This window comes from Tachyglossus aculeatus, chromosome 1 (assembly GCF_015852505.1).
Source record: "Tachyglossus aculeatus isolate mTacAcu1 chromosome 1, mTacAcu1.pri, whole genome shotgun sequence".
Lineage (NCBI taxonomy): Eukaryota > Metazoa > Chordata > Mammalia > Monotremata > Tachyglossidae > Tachyglossus > Tachyglossus aculeatus.
In genome coordinates, this window is record NC_052066.1 from 3,651,930 (window position 1) to 3,664,591 (window position 12,662).

The following is a 12,662-nucleotide window of genomic DNA, read 5'->3' on the forward strand; positions in this document are numbered from 1 at the left end:
CAACAACGGGCTCACAGTCTAGAAGTGGATCTCTCTCACCCTGTCTGACATTTAGAGTAGGGTCTTCTGTCTGTCACATATAGTAGGGCCTGTCTCCCCGCTCAGACATTTACAGTAAGGTCTGTCTCCCCCATCTGACATTTATAGTACTCATTCATTCATTCAATCGCATTTGTTGAACGCTTTCTGTGTGCAGAGCACTGTACTAAGCACTTGGAAAGTACCATTCGGCAACAAATAGAGACAATTCCTACCCAACAACGGGCTCACAGTCTAGAAATGGGTCTATCTCACCCTGTCTGACATTTAGAGTAGAGTCTTCTGTCTGTCACATATAGTAGGGTCTGTCTCCCCCCTCAGACATTTATAGTAGGGTTTGTTTCCCCCATCCAACATTTAGAGTATTCATTCATTCATTCATATTTATTGAATGCTTTCTGTATGCAGAGCACTGTACTAAGTGCTTGCACTTATGAGAAGCAGCGTGGCTCAATGGAAAGAGCCCAGACTTGGGAGTCAGAGGTCATGGGATCAAATCCCGCCTCTGCCAGTTGTCAGCTGTGGGACTTTGGGCAAGTCACTTCACTTCTCTGTGCCTCAGTTACCTCATCTGTAAAATGGGGATGAAGACTGTGAGCCCCACGTGGGACAATCTGATCACCTTGTATCCTCCCCATTGCTTAGAACAGTGTTTTGCACATCGTAAGGCTTAACAAATGTCATTATTATTGTCATTATTGGAAAGTACAAGTTGGCAACAGAAAGAGATAATCCCTTCCCAAAAATGGGCTCACAGTCTAGAAATGGGTCTATCTCACCCTGTCTGACATTTAAAGTAGGGTCTTCTTTCTGTCATATAGAGTAGGTTCTGTCTCCCCCTGACTGTCATATATTGAGAGAAGCAGCGTGGCTCAGCGGAAAAAGCACGGGCTTTGGGGTCAGAGGTCATGGGTTCAAATCCCGGCTCTGCCACATGCCTGCTGTGTGACCTTGGGCAAGTCACTTAACTTCCCTGAGCCTCAGTTACCTCATCTGTAAAATGGGAATTAAGACTGTGAGCCCTATGTGGGACAACCTGATCACCTTGTATCCCCCCAGCGCTTAGAACAGTGCTTTGCACATAGTAAGCGCTTAACAAATGCCATTATTATTATTTTATTATTATATATTGCAGGGTTGCTCTCCCCGCATCTGACATTTATAGTAGGGCCTGTCTCCCCTTCTGCCTGTCATTTATTGTAATATCTCTCTTCTTTGCTACATTACATCTTTTTGAGGGAGGGGATCTTGTGTACCTGTTCTACTGTTTTGTCCTCCCCCAAACACCCAGTACAGTGCCCTGCATAAATAGACTGGAAGTTAACTGAGGGTGGGGATCGTGTCTACTGACTCTGCTTTGCTCTCCCAAGCAGTCAGTACAGTGCTCCACTCAGAGAAGCAGCGTGGCTCAGTGGAAAGAGCACGGGCTTTGGAGTCAGTGGTTGTGGGTTCAAATCCTGGCTCTGCCAATTTTCAGCCATGTGAGTTTGGGCAAGTCGCTTCCCTGGGCTTCAGTTCCCTCATCTGTAAAATGGGGATTAAGACTGTGAGCCCCACATGGGACAACCTGATCACCTTGTAACCTCCCCAGCACTTAGAACAGTGCTTTGAACATAGTAAGCGCTTAATAAATGCTATTATTATTATAGTGTGCTGTTACCTCCCTGAAGGCAAGGATGGTGTCTTGTCACCTGTCTACTTGTTTTGTTTTGTTGTCTGTCTCCCCCTTCTAGACTGTGAGCCCATTGTTGGGTAGGGACTGTCTCTCTAGGTTGCCGACTTGTACTTCCCAAGCGCTTAGTCCAGGGCTCTGCACACAGTAAGCGCTCAATAAATACGATTGAATGAATGAATGAACTAACTCTATGGGGCGCTTTCAAACGCTCAGCACAGCACTCTGCACACAGTAGACTGTTTGCTCCTTGAGGGCAGGGATCACGTCTACTAACTCTTTGGTCCTCTCCCAAGTGCTCAGTACAGTGCTCTGCCCACAGAAGCAGCCAACAAATACTGTTGATGGATTGATGGATTAATTAGCGGTATTTATTGAGTACCTGCAGTCTGGGGATGGGCCCAAGGAGTGACCCCAGCCCAGAAGTCTGGGAAGTAGTGGGGCCTAGTGGGAAGAGGACGGATCTGGGACTCTCAGAGGCCATGGGTTCTAATCCCGGCTCTGCCACGTGTCTGCTTTGTGACCTTGGACAAGTCATTTCACTTCTCTAGGCTTCAGTTACTTCATCTGTAAAATGGGGGACTAAGATTGTGAGCCCCATGTGGCACCTGATTACCTTGTATCTACCCCAGTGCTTAGAACAGTGCTTGGCACATAGTAAGCACTTAACAACTATTATTATTATTCTCTCCAATCCTACCAGTTATTCAGCACCTGGTATTTATTGAGCTCCTACTGGGTGTGGAGTGCTGTGCTAAGCACTTGGGAGGGAACTTCAGGAGGAAGACCCCCCCACCCCAAACCCCACGGCAGGTTTTTCCAGTCCAAGGGAAGCAGCAGAAGTGGTGTGGCCTAATGGATAGTGCTCAGGCCTGGGACTCAATCAATCAATCAATCAATCAATCAGTGGTATTTATTGATCGCCTACTGTGTGCACAGCACCATACTAAGTGGAGTCAGAGGACCTGGGTTCTAATCCCAGCTCTGTCACATATCTGCTGTGTGATTTTTTCATTCATTCAATCAATCAATCAATCAATCGTATTTATTGAGCGCTTACTGTGTGCAGAGCACTGGACTAAGCGCTTGGGAAGTACAACTTGGCATCATATTCATTCATTCAATCGTATTTATTGAGGGCTTACTGTGTGCAGAGCACTGGACTAAGCCGCTTGGGAAGTACAAGTTGGCAACATATAGAGACGGTCCCTACCCAACAGCGGGCTCACAGTCTAGAAGGGGGAGAAAGACGACAAAACAAAACATATTAACAAAATAAAATAAATAGAATAAATATCCTCCAATTGTCAGCTGTGTGACTTTGGGCAAGTCACTTCACTTCTCTGTGCCTCAGTTCCCTCATCTGTAAAATGGGCATGAAGACTGTGAGCCCCCCATGGGACAACCTGATAACCTTGTATCCCCTCAGTGCTTAGAACAGTGCTTTGCACATAGTAAGCGCTTAACAAGTACCATCATTATTATTATTACTATTATGTACAAATAAAATACATAAATAAATAGAGTAATAAATACGTACAAACATATATACATATATATAGGTGCTGTGGGGAGGGGAAGGAGGTAAGGCAGGGGGATGGGGAGGGGGAGGAGGAGGAGAGGAAGGAGGGGGCTCAGTCTGGGGACAAGTCCCTGGGCCTCACTTCCCTTGCCTGTAAAATGGGGATTCAATCCCTGTTTTCCTTATTCATTCATCCAACATTCATTCGGCAACATATAGAGATGGTCCCTACCCAACAATGGGCTCACAGTCTAGAAGGGGGAGACAGACAACAAAACAGGACATGTAGACGTGTGTCAAAATCGTCAGACCAAATAGAATTAAAGCTATGGGCACATCATTAACAAAATAAATAGAATAGTAGATATGTAGAAGTAAAATACATAGAGTGATAAATCTGTACAAATATATATACAAGTGCTGTGGGGAGGGGAAGGAGGTAGGGTGGGGGGGTGGGGAGGAGGAGAGGAAAAAGAGGGCTCAGTCTGGGAAGGCCTCCTGGAGGAGGGGGAAGTGAGCCCCATGGGGGACAGGGACCGTGTCCGATGTGATGATCTTGTATCCATTCCAGCGCTTGGCACATCATCATCATCAATCGTATTTATTGAGCGCTTACTGTGTGCAAAGCACTGTACTAAGCGCTTGGGAAGTCCAAGTTGGCAACATCTAGAGACAGTCCCTACCCAACAGTGGGCTCACAGTCTAGAAGGGGGAGACAGAGAACAAAACCAAACATACTAACAAAATAAAATAAATAGAATAGATATGTATAAGTAAAATAAATAAATAAATAGAGTAATAAATAGGTACAAACATATATACAGGTGCTGTGGGGAAGGGAAGGAGGTAAGATGGGGGGGGATGGAGAGGGGGACGAGGGGGAGAGGAAGGAAGGGGCTCAGTCTGGGAAGGCCTCCTGGAGGAGGTGAGCTCTCAGTAGGGCCTTGAAGGGAGGAAGAGAGCGAGCTTGGCGGATGGGGGCTAGCTTGTACATAGTAAGTGCTTAACAAACAGCACAGTTCTGTGAGAGGAGACAAGTGGGGTTTGGGTGGAGAAGGGGCTCACCCGGGGCTCCTGTGGCTCCTCTGAGGCCTTGGACTCCTGGGTCCCCTTTGAGGCCGGCTGGGCCCTGGGTCCCCGGAGGCCCCGTCTGTCCGGGTTGTCCTGGCCGTCCTGTGGAGAGAGAGGTGGGGGGTGTGAGTCCAGGGGTTAGAGAAGCAGCGTGGCTCAGTGGAAAGAGCCCAGGCTTTGGAGTCAGAGGTCATGGGTTCAAATCCTGCCTCCACCACTTGTCAGCTGGGTGACTTTGGGCAAGACACTTCACTTCCCTGAGCCTCAGTTACCTCATCTGTAAAATGGGGATTAAGACCGTACATATCTATTCTATCTATTTTATTTTGTTAGTATGTTTGGTTTTGTTCTCTGTCTCCCCCTTTTAGACTGTGAGCCCACTGTTGGGTAGGGACTGTCTCTAGATGTTGCCAACTTGTACTTCCCAAGCGCTTAGTACAGTGCTCTGCACACAGCAAGCGCTCAATAAATACGATAGATGATGATGATGACTGTGAGCCCCACGTGGGACAACCTGATCACCTTGTAACCTCCCCAGCGCTTAGAACAGTGCCAAGCACATAGTAAGTGCTTAATAAATGCCATCATTATTATTGTTATTACTAGAGAAGCAGCGTGGCTCAGTGCAAAAAGCCCGGGCTTTGGAGTCAGCGGTCATGGGTTCAAATTCTGGCTCCACCACTTGTCAGCTGTGTGACTTTGGGCAAGTCACTTAACTTCTCTGGGCCACAGTTCCTTCATCTGTAAAATGGGGATGAAGACTGTGAGCCCCACGTGGGACAACCTGATCACCTTGTAAATTCCCCAGCGCTTAGAACAGTGCTCTGCACATAGTAAGCGCTTAATAAATGCCATTATTATTATTATTATTATTATTGGGGCCAGACTGAGGCTGGGCCAGAGCTGGGCTAGGCTGGACCATTCATTCAGTCATATTTATTGAGCACTTACTTTGTGCAGAGCACTGGACTAAACACTTGGGAAGTACAAGCGCTTGGGAGAAGCAGCATGGCTCAGTGGAAAGAGCCCCGGCTTGGGAGTCAGAGGTCCTAGGTTCAAATCCCGGGCCTGCCAATTGTCAGCTGTGTGACTTTGGGCAAGACACTTCACTTCTCTGGGCCTCAGTTCCCTCATCTGTAAAATGGGGATGAAGACTGTGAGCCCCATGTGGGACAGGGACCATGTCCAACTTGTTGAGCTTGTATCTACCTCAGCGTTTAGAACAGTGCTTGACACATAGTAAGCACTTAACAAATACCATCTTTATTATTATTATTATTAGTAGTAGTAGTAGTAGTAGTAGTAGTAGTAGTAGTGTATTAGTGTGACATCATGGAAAGAGCTCGGGTCTAGGACTCAGGAGAGCCGGGTTCTGATCCCAGCGGTGCCCCTGGCCTGCTGTGTGACCGTGGCACATCACCTAGCCTCTCTGGGCCTCAGTTTCCTCATCTGTAGAATGGAGAGGATCACCCTGGCTTTCCAGGATCAGCTTCAGACCTTTGGAAGAAATCGCTGGGGGGGGAGGAAGGGGGACTTGACCGAGGGGAGGTGGGCAACACCAGGGAAGGGGCTGCTCTTAAAACAGGAGTGCTCTGCATACACTAAGTGCTCAATAAATACGATTGAATGAATGAATGAATGAATGAATATCGGCGCTCCCCCCGCCCCCCCCCAAAAAAACCAGAACAAAACTGACTGTCTGTGTACATGCAGGACACCTACATGCAGAGGTCACATGTGCACAAATACACACTCATGTAGTGGGACAGCCTACCACTGGACTCGTCAGCCTAACAAACATTAGCATTTACTGAGTGTCTATCATGTCCATTCATTCATTCATTCATTCAATCGTATTTATTGAGCGCTTACTGTGTGCAGAACACTGTACTTAGCACTTGGGAGAGTGCGATAGGGTTAGTAGATATGATCTCTGCTCACAACAATCCGACAGTCTACTGTGGGCAGAGTAATAATAATTCTGGTAATTAAGTGCTTACTAGGTGCCAGGCACTGTACTAAGCGCTGGGGTGGATGCAAGCAAATCAGGTTGGACATCAGTCCCTGTCCTATGTGGGGCTCACAGTCTCCATCCCCATTTTCCAGATGAGGGAACTGAGGCCCAGAGAAGTGAAGTGACTTGTCCAAGGCCACACAGCAGACAAGTGGTGGAGCAGGAATTAGAACCCATGACCTCCTGACGCCCAGGCCCGGGCTCTAGCTACTCGGCTTGGGGCAGCACAATAGTTAGTAGACACGATCCTGGTCCTCAAGGAGCTTCCAGTCTAAGTGATCTGAAAGCATTTTGGGAGGATATAAGCAGCACACACTCATCCTTGGTATTATCCATTCATTCATTCATTCAATCGTATTTACTGAGCGCTTACTGTGTGCAGAGCACTGTACTAAGCGCTTGGGAAGTCCAAGTCGGCAACATATAGAGATGGGCCCTACCCAACAACGGGCTCACAGTCTCGAAGGGGGAGACAGACAACAAAACAAAACATGTAGACAGGTGTCAAAATCGTCAGAACAATTAGAATTAAAGCTAGATGCACAAGGACATACCTGGAATTCCATCCTTTCCTGGGGCTCCGTTATCTCCTCGAGGACCTGGACAGGGGGCGGGGAAGGTTGGGCAAGAGAGAGAGAGAGAGTGAGAACTGTAGAGACTCCTTAGGGATGAGCAGAGCTTAAAGGAGACAAAGCAACCTCCTGCTCCTCCTTCCTCTCCCTCCTCCTCCTCCTTCTCTTCTCCCTCCTCCTCTTCCTCCTCCTCCTCTTCTCCCTCCTCCTCCTTCTTCTCCTCCTCTTCTCCCTCCTTCTCTCCCTCCTCCTCCCCCTTCTCCACCTCCTCCTCTCCTTCCTCTCCCTCCTCCTCTTTCTCCTCCTCCTCCTTTTCTTCCTCCTCCTCCTTCTTCTCCTCCTCTTCTCCCTCCTTCTCTCCCTCCTCTTCCCCCTTCTCCACCTCCTCCTCTCTTTCCTCTCCCTCCTCCTCTCCCTCCTCCCTCCTCCTTCTTCTCCTCCACTTCTCCCTCCTTCTCTCCCTCCTATTGCCCCTTCTCCACCTCCTCCTCTCCTTCTTCTCCCTCCTCCTCTTCCTCCTCCTCCTTCTCTTCTCACTCCTCTTCCTCCTCTTCTCCTTCCTCTCCCTCCTTCTCCTCTCTGTCCTCCTTTCCTTTCTCCTTCTTTCCTCCTCCTTCTTCTCCTCCTCCTCCTCCTTCTCCTCCTTCTCCTCATCCTCCTCCTTCTCCTCTTCTCCCTCCTCCTCCTCTTCCATCTCTTCCTCCTTCTCCTCCTCTCCCTCCTCCTCCTCTTCCTCCTCCTCCTCCTCTTCCTCCTCCTCCTCCTCTTCCTTCTCCTCCTCATCTCCCTCCTCATCTCCCTTCTGCTCCCCCACTCCCACACCCCTGGGAGGAGCCTGGCTGTATGGCCTCAGTTTACCACGGCACGGGGCCTGGAGATGTGGCCTGCGGCTCTGGCCTGGGTCAGGAGTCAATCAGCTTGGTTCAGTGGCCCCAGAGTTGGGTGGGGAGGGGACTTGACCAAGTTTGGCTTGAATTAACCCATTAAAACTGCCCTGGTAGTATCCCCTGTCTTTGTGCACTGCCTGTGACCTATCTTTATATGTGTCTGTTTCACAGCCTAATGGATAGTCTGGGGGTCAGAAGGACCCAGATTCTAATCCCGGATCTGCCCCTTGTCTGCTGGGTGAATTTGGGTAAATTGCTTCACTTCTCTGTGCCTCAGTTCCCTTATCTGTAAAATAGGGAACAATAATAATAATGATGGCATTTGTTAAGCGCTCACTATGTGTAAAGCACTGTTCTAAGTACTGGATAATGATGGTATTTGTTAAGCGCTTACTATGTGCCAAGCACTGTTCTAAGCGCTGGGGTAGATACAAGATTATCAGGTTGTCCCAATTGGGGCTCACAGTCCTAATCCTCATTTTACAGATGAGATAACTGAGGCCCAGAGAAGTGAAGTGACTTGCCCAAAGTCACACAGCTGACAAGTGGCAGAGTCTGGATTAGAACCCATGACCTCTGACTTCCAAGCCTGGGCTCTTTCCACTAAGCCACGCTGGAATAATACTGAGCCCCATGTGGGACAGGGACTGTGTTCAACCTGATTAACAAGCCCCAGTGCTTAGAACAGTGCTTGGCACATAATAAGCATCTAACAAATACTATCATTATCATTCTTTATTAAATTATTACTATTAGTGAGAAACTAGCATGTTTCTGGTGGTCTGAACAGGGTAGGGGTATTGACGCCTGTCTACTTGTTTTCTTTTGTTGTCTGTCTCCCCCTCCTAGACTATGAGCCCGTTGTGGGTAGGGATTGTCTCTATCTGTTTCCAAATTGTGCTTTCCAAGCGCTTTGTACTGTGCTCTGCACACAGTAAGCACTCATTCATTCATTCATTCAATCATATTTATTGAGCGCTTACTGTGTGCAGAGCACTGGACTAAGCGCTTGGGAAGTACAAGTTGGCAACATATAGAGATGGTCCCTACCCAACAGCGGGCTCACAGTCTAGAAGGGGGAGACAGACAACAAAACAAGACATATTAACAAAATAAAATAAATAGAATAAATATGTACAAATAAAATAGAGTAATAAATATGTACAAACATATATACATATATGCATATATATACATATATATATATATAGATAGGTGCTGTGGGGAGGGGAAGGAGGTAAGGTAGGGGGATGGGGAGTGGGAGGAGGGGGAGAGGAAGGAGGGGGCTCAATCTGGGAAGGCCTCCTTCCTCATTCATGCAATTGAATGAATAAGTGGGTAATAATAATGATGGCATTTGTTAAGTGCTTACTATGCGCAAAGCACTGTTCTAAGCATGGGGAAGATACAAGGTGATCAGGTTGTCCCACGTGGGGCTCACAATCTTGATCCCCATTTTACAGATGAGGTAACTGAGGCTCAGAGAAGTTAAATGACTTGCCCAAGGTCACACAGCAGACATGTAGCAGAGCCGGGATTCAAACCCATGACCTCTGACCCCCAAGCCCGGGCTCTTTCCACTGAGCCACGCTAATTGGGTAGGGTCGGGATGGGCAGGTGGGAGGGCCGAAGATCCAAAAGTGATCTTCTGATGGAGAGGGAGTCAGTGTGTCATTGTAGAAATGAGGCAGTGGGATGGTGAGGGGATTATGGGGATTAGAGAAATGGGGCAGCTGGGTGGCAGAACAATTTTGGGGATTGGAGAAATAAGGCAACGGGATGGGAGAGATTGTGGGGATTGGAGAAATAAGGCAGCGGGGTGGTAAGGGGATGGTGAGGATTGGAGAAATAAGGCAGCAAGGTCGTGAGGGGGTTCACAAGGGTATTGTGGAGTTTGGAGCAATAAGGTCTTGGGCAGGTCCTTGTGGGAAGGGACCGGTGTATGGAGGGATTGGGAGGTGGGGTTTGGATGTACCCTCCTGAGGGGTTCTCTCCCCCCCACACTCTGGGCTCACTATACCAAGCTGTCTGACCCCAGACCCAGGTCAGAGCCCGGGGCCACGTCTTCAGACCCTGTGACCCTCAGCTCTGCCTGCCATGGTAAACTGAGGCTATACAGCCATGCCCCTGAATGGGGGTGGAGGAGGAGGAGGAGGAGGAGGAGGAGGAGGGAAAGGAAGAGGAGGAGGAGGAGGAGGAGGGTGAAGAAGAAGAGGAGGATGAGGAGGGCGAAGAAGAGGAGGAGGATGAGGAGGGAGAGGAGGAGGAGAGGAGGAGAAGGTGGATGAGGGGGGAGAGAGAAAGATGAAGAGGAAGAAGAGGATGAGAAGAGGGAAGAAGAGGAGGAGGATGAAGAGGGAGAGAAGAAGGAAGAGGAGAGGAGGAGAAGTGGTTGAGGGGGGAGAGAGAAGGATGAAGAGTAAGAAGAGGAGGAGAAGGGTGAAGAAGAGGAGGAAAAGTAGGAGGAGGAAGAAAAAGAGTAGAAGGAGGAAGAAGAGGAGGAGAAGGAGGAGAAGAAGGCAGAAGAAGAGGAAAAGGAGGAGGAGGAAGAGGATGAAGAGGAAGAAAAGGAGGAGAAGGAGGAAGAAGAAGAGGAGGAAAAGGAGGAGAAAGGAGGGGAAAGAGAAGGAAGAGGAGGAGAAGGAAGAAAAAGAAGAGGAGGAAAAGGAGGATGAGGAGGAGGAGGGAAAGGAAGAGGAGGAGGAGAGGAGGAGAAGGCAGGTGAGGAGGGAGAAAGAAGGAGGAGGAGGAAGAAGAGAAGGAAACAGAAGTGGAGGAAGAAAAAGAGAAGGAGGAAGAAGAGGGGGAGAAGGAGGAAGAAGAGGAGGAGGAAGAGGATGAAGAGGAAGAAAAGGAGGAGGAAGAGGAGGAGAAGGAGGAAGAAGAGGAGGAGGAAAAGGAGGAGAAAGAAGAGGAAGAGGAGGAGGAGGAAGAGAAGGAGGAGGAGAAGGAAGAAGAAGAGGATGATGAGGAGGAGATGAGGAGGAGGGAGAGGAGGATAAGGAGAAGGAGGCCCAGAGCCCCTCAAGGACTGTCCCTAAACCAGGGTTGGGGTAGGGCCTGGGGTGGAGTGGGGAAAAAGTGTCCCATCTGAGGCCGAGCCAGGGAAGCACTTACCAGCTGGGCCTGGTGTTCCCCGGGGCCCCTGAGGACCTGAAACACAAGGTACAGTTTATTAGCAGCTGGGAGGCCTTCACCCATCCCTCAGGGAGGTAATGCTCCCCTCACTCCCATCCTTAAAGTGTTCCTGCCCCTTCTAGAGTGCTCCGCCCCCCTCCCACCCCCATGCTCTGGGCCCTCTGTCCCTCCTAGAATATCCCTGTCCCTCCTGGAGGGATTCTGCCCCTCCTGGAATGCTTCTGCTTCTCCTAGAGCATTCCTGCCCTTCTGAAAGTGAAGCTGAGGAAGGGTGGACTGAAGGGAGCAGGGAGATAATCCCAGAAGAATGGTCACTGCAAGACCCCTGGGCCTGAAATTCCAATGGCTGGCTCTGCCCTGGGTCTCCCTCTACTCATCATCATCACCATCAATCGTATTTATTGAGCGCTTACTGTGTGCAGAGCACTGTACTAAGCGCTTGGGAAGTACAGATTGGCAACATATAGAGACAGTCCCTACCCAACAGTGGGCTCACAGTCTAAAAGGGGGAGACAGAGAACAAAACCAAACATACTAACAAAATAAAATAAATAGAATAGATATGTACAAGTAAAATAAATAAATAAATAAACAGAGTGGTAAATATGTACAAACATATATACATATATACAGGTGCTGTGGGGAAGGGAAGGAGGTAAGATGGGAGGATGGAATGGGGGACGAGGGAGAGAGGAAGGAAGGGGCTACTCCCACTCCCTTGGAGAACTCATTCACTCCCATGGCTTCAACTGCCACCTCTATAATAATAATAATAATAATAATAATAATAATAATAATAATAATAATAACAATAATAATAATAATAATAATAATAATAATAATAATGGCATTTGTTAAGCACTTACTATGTGCGAAGCACTGTACTAAGCCCTGGGCAGGATATAAAGTGATCAGGTTCTCCCACGTGGGTTTCACAATCTTAATCCCCATTTTACAGATTAGGTAACTGAGGCACAGAGAAGTTAAGTAACTTGCCCAAAGTCACACAGCTGACAATTGCTCTGCACACGGTAAGCGCTCAATGAATATGATTGAATGAATGAATTGGTGGAGCCAGGGTTTGAACCCATGACCTCTGACTCCCAAGGCCATGCTCTTTCCAATGAGCCATGCTGCTTCTCTATGCGGATGATACATAAATCTCCCTTTTCAGCCCTGATCTCTCTCCCTCTCTCTGGTCTCGTATTTCCTCCTGCCTTCAAGACATCTCTACTTGGATGTCCTCCTGTCACCTCAAGCCTCACACATCCAAAATATAATTCCTTATCTTCCCATCCTTATCAACCCTGTCCTCCCCCGACTTTCCCACTACTGTAAATGGCACCACTGTCCTTCTTGCCTCACAAGACTAACCTGGACGTTATCCTTGACTCCTCTCCCTCATTTAACCGCGTCTCAGTGGAAAGAGCCCGGGCTTTGGAGTCAGAGGTCATGGGTTCAAATCCTGACTCTGCCAATTGTCAGCTGTGTGACTTTGGGCAAGTCACTTAACTTCAAAAAATGACATTTATTAAGCGCTTACTATGTTCAAAGCACTGTTCTAAGTGCTGGAGAGGTTACAAGGTGATCAGGCTGTCCCACCCGGGGGCTCACAGTCTTCATCCCCATTTTACAGATGAGGTAACTGAGGCACAGAGGAGTTAAGTGACTTGCCCGAAGTCACACAGCTGACAGGTGGCAGACCTGGATTTGAACCCATGACCTCTGACTCCCAAGCCTGTGCTCT

At 48.5% G+C, this 12,662-nt stretch overlaps 1 protein-coding gene across 1 annotated transcript in view; it reads right to left on the reverse strand.

Moving 5' to 3' along the window:
- Window positions 1-12,662, reverse strand: part of MARCO (macrophage receptor with collagenous structure) — an 80,494-nt gene that overhangs the window by 53,760 nt on the left and 14,072 nt on the right. Inside the window, exons 4-6 of the mRNA XM_038746065.1 lie at window positions 10,895-10,930; window positions 6,873-6,917; window positions 4,299-4,406 (exon numbers count right to left, since the gene is read on the reverse strand). Coding sequence (XP_038601993.1) covers window positions 4,299-4,406; window positions 6,873-6,917; window positions 10,895-10,930 — 189 coding nt within the window. The remainder of the gene's footprint in view (window positions 1-4,298; window positions 4,407-6,872; window positions 6,918-10,894; window positions 10,931-12,662) is intronic.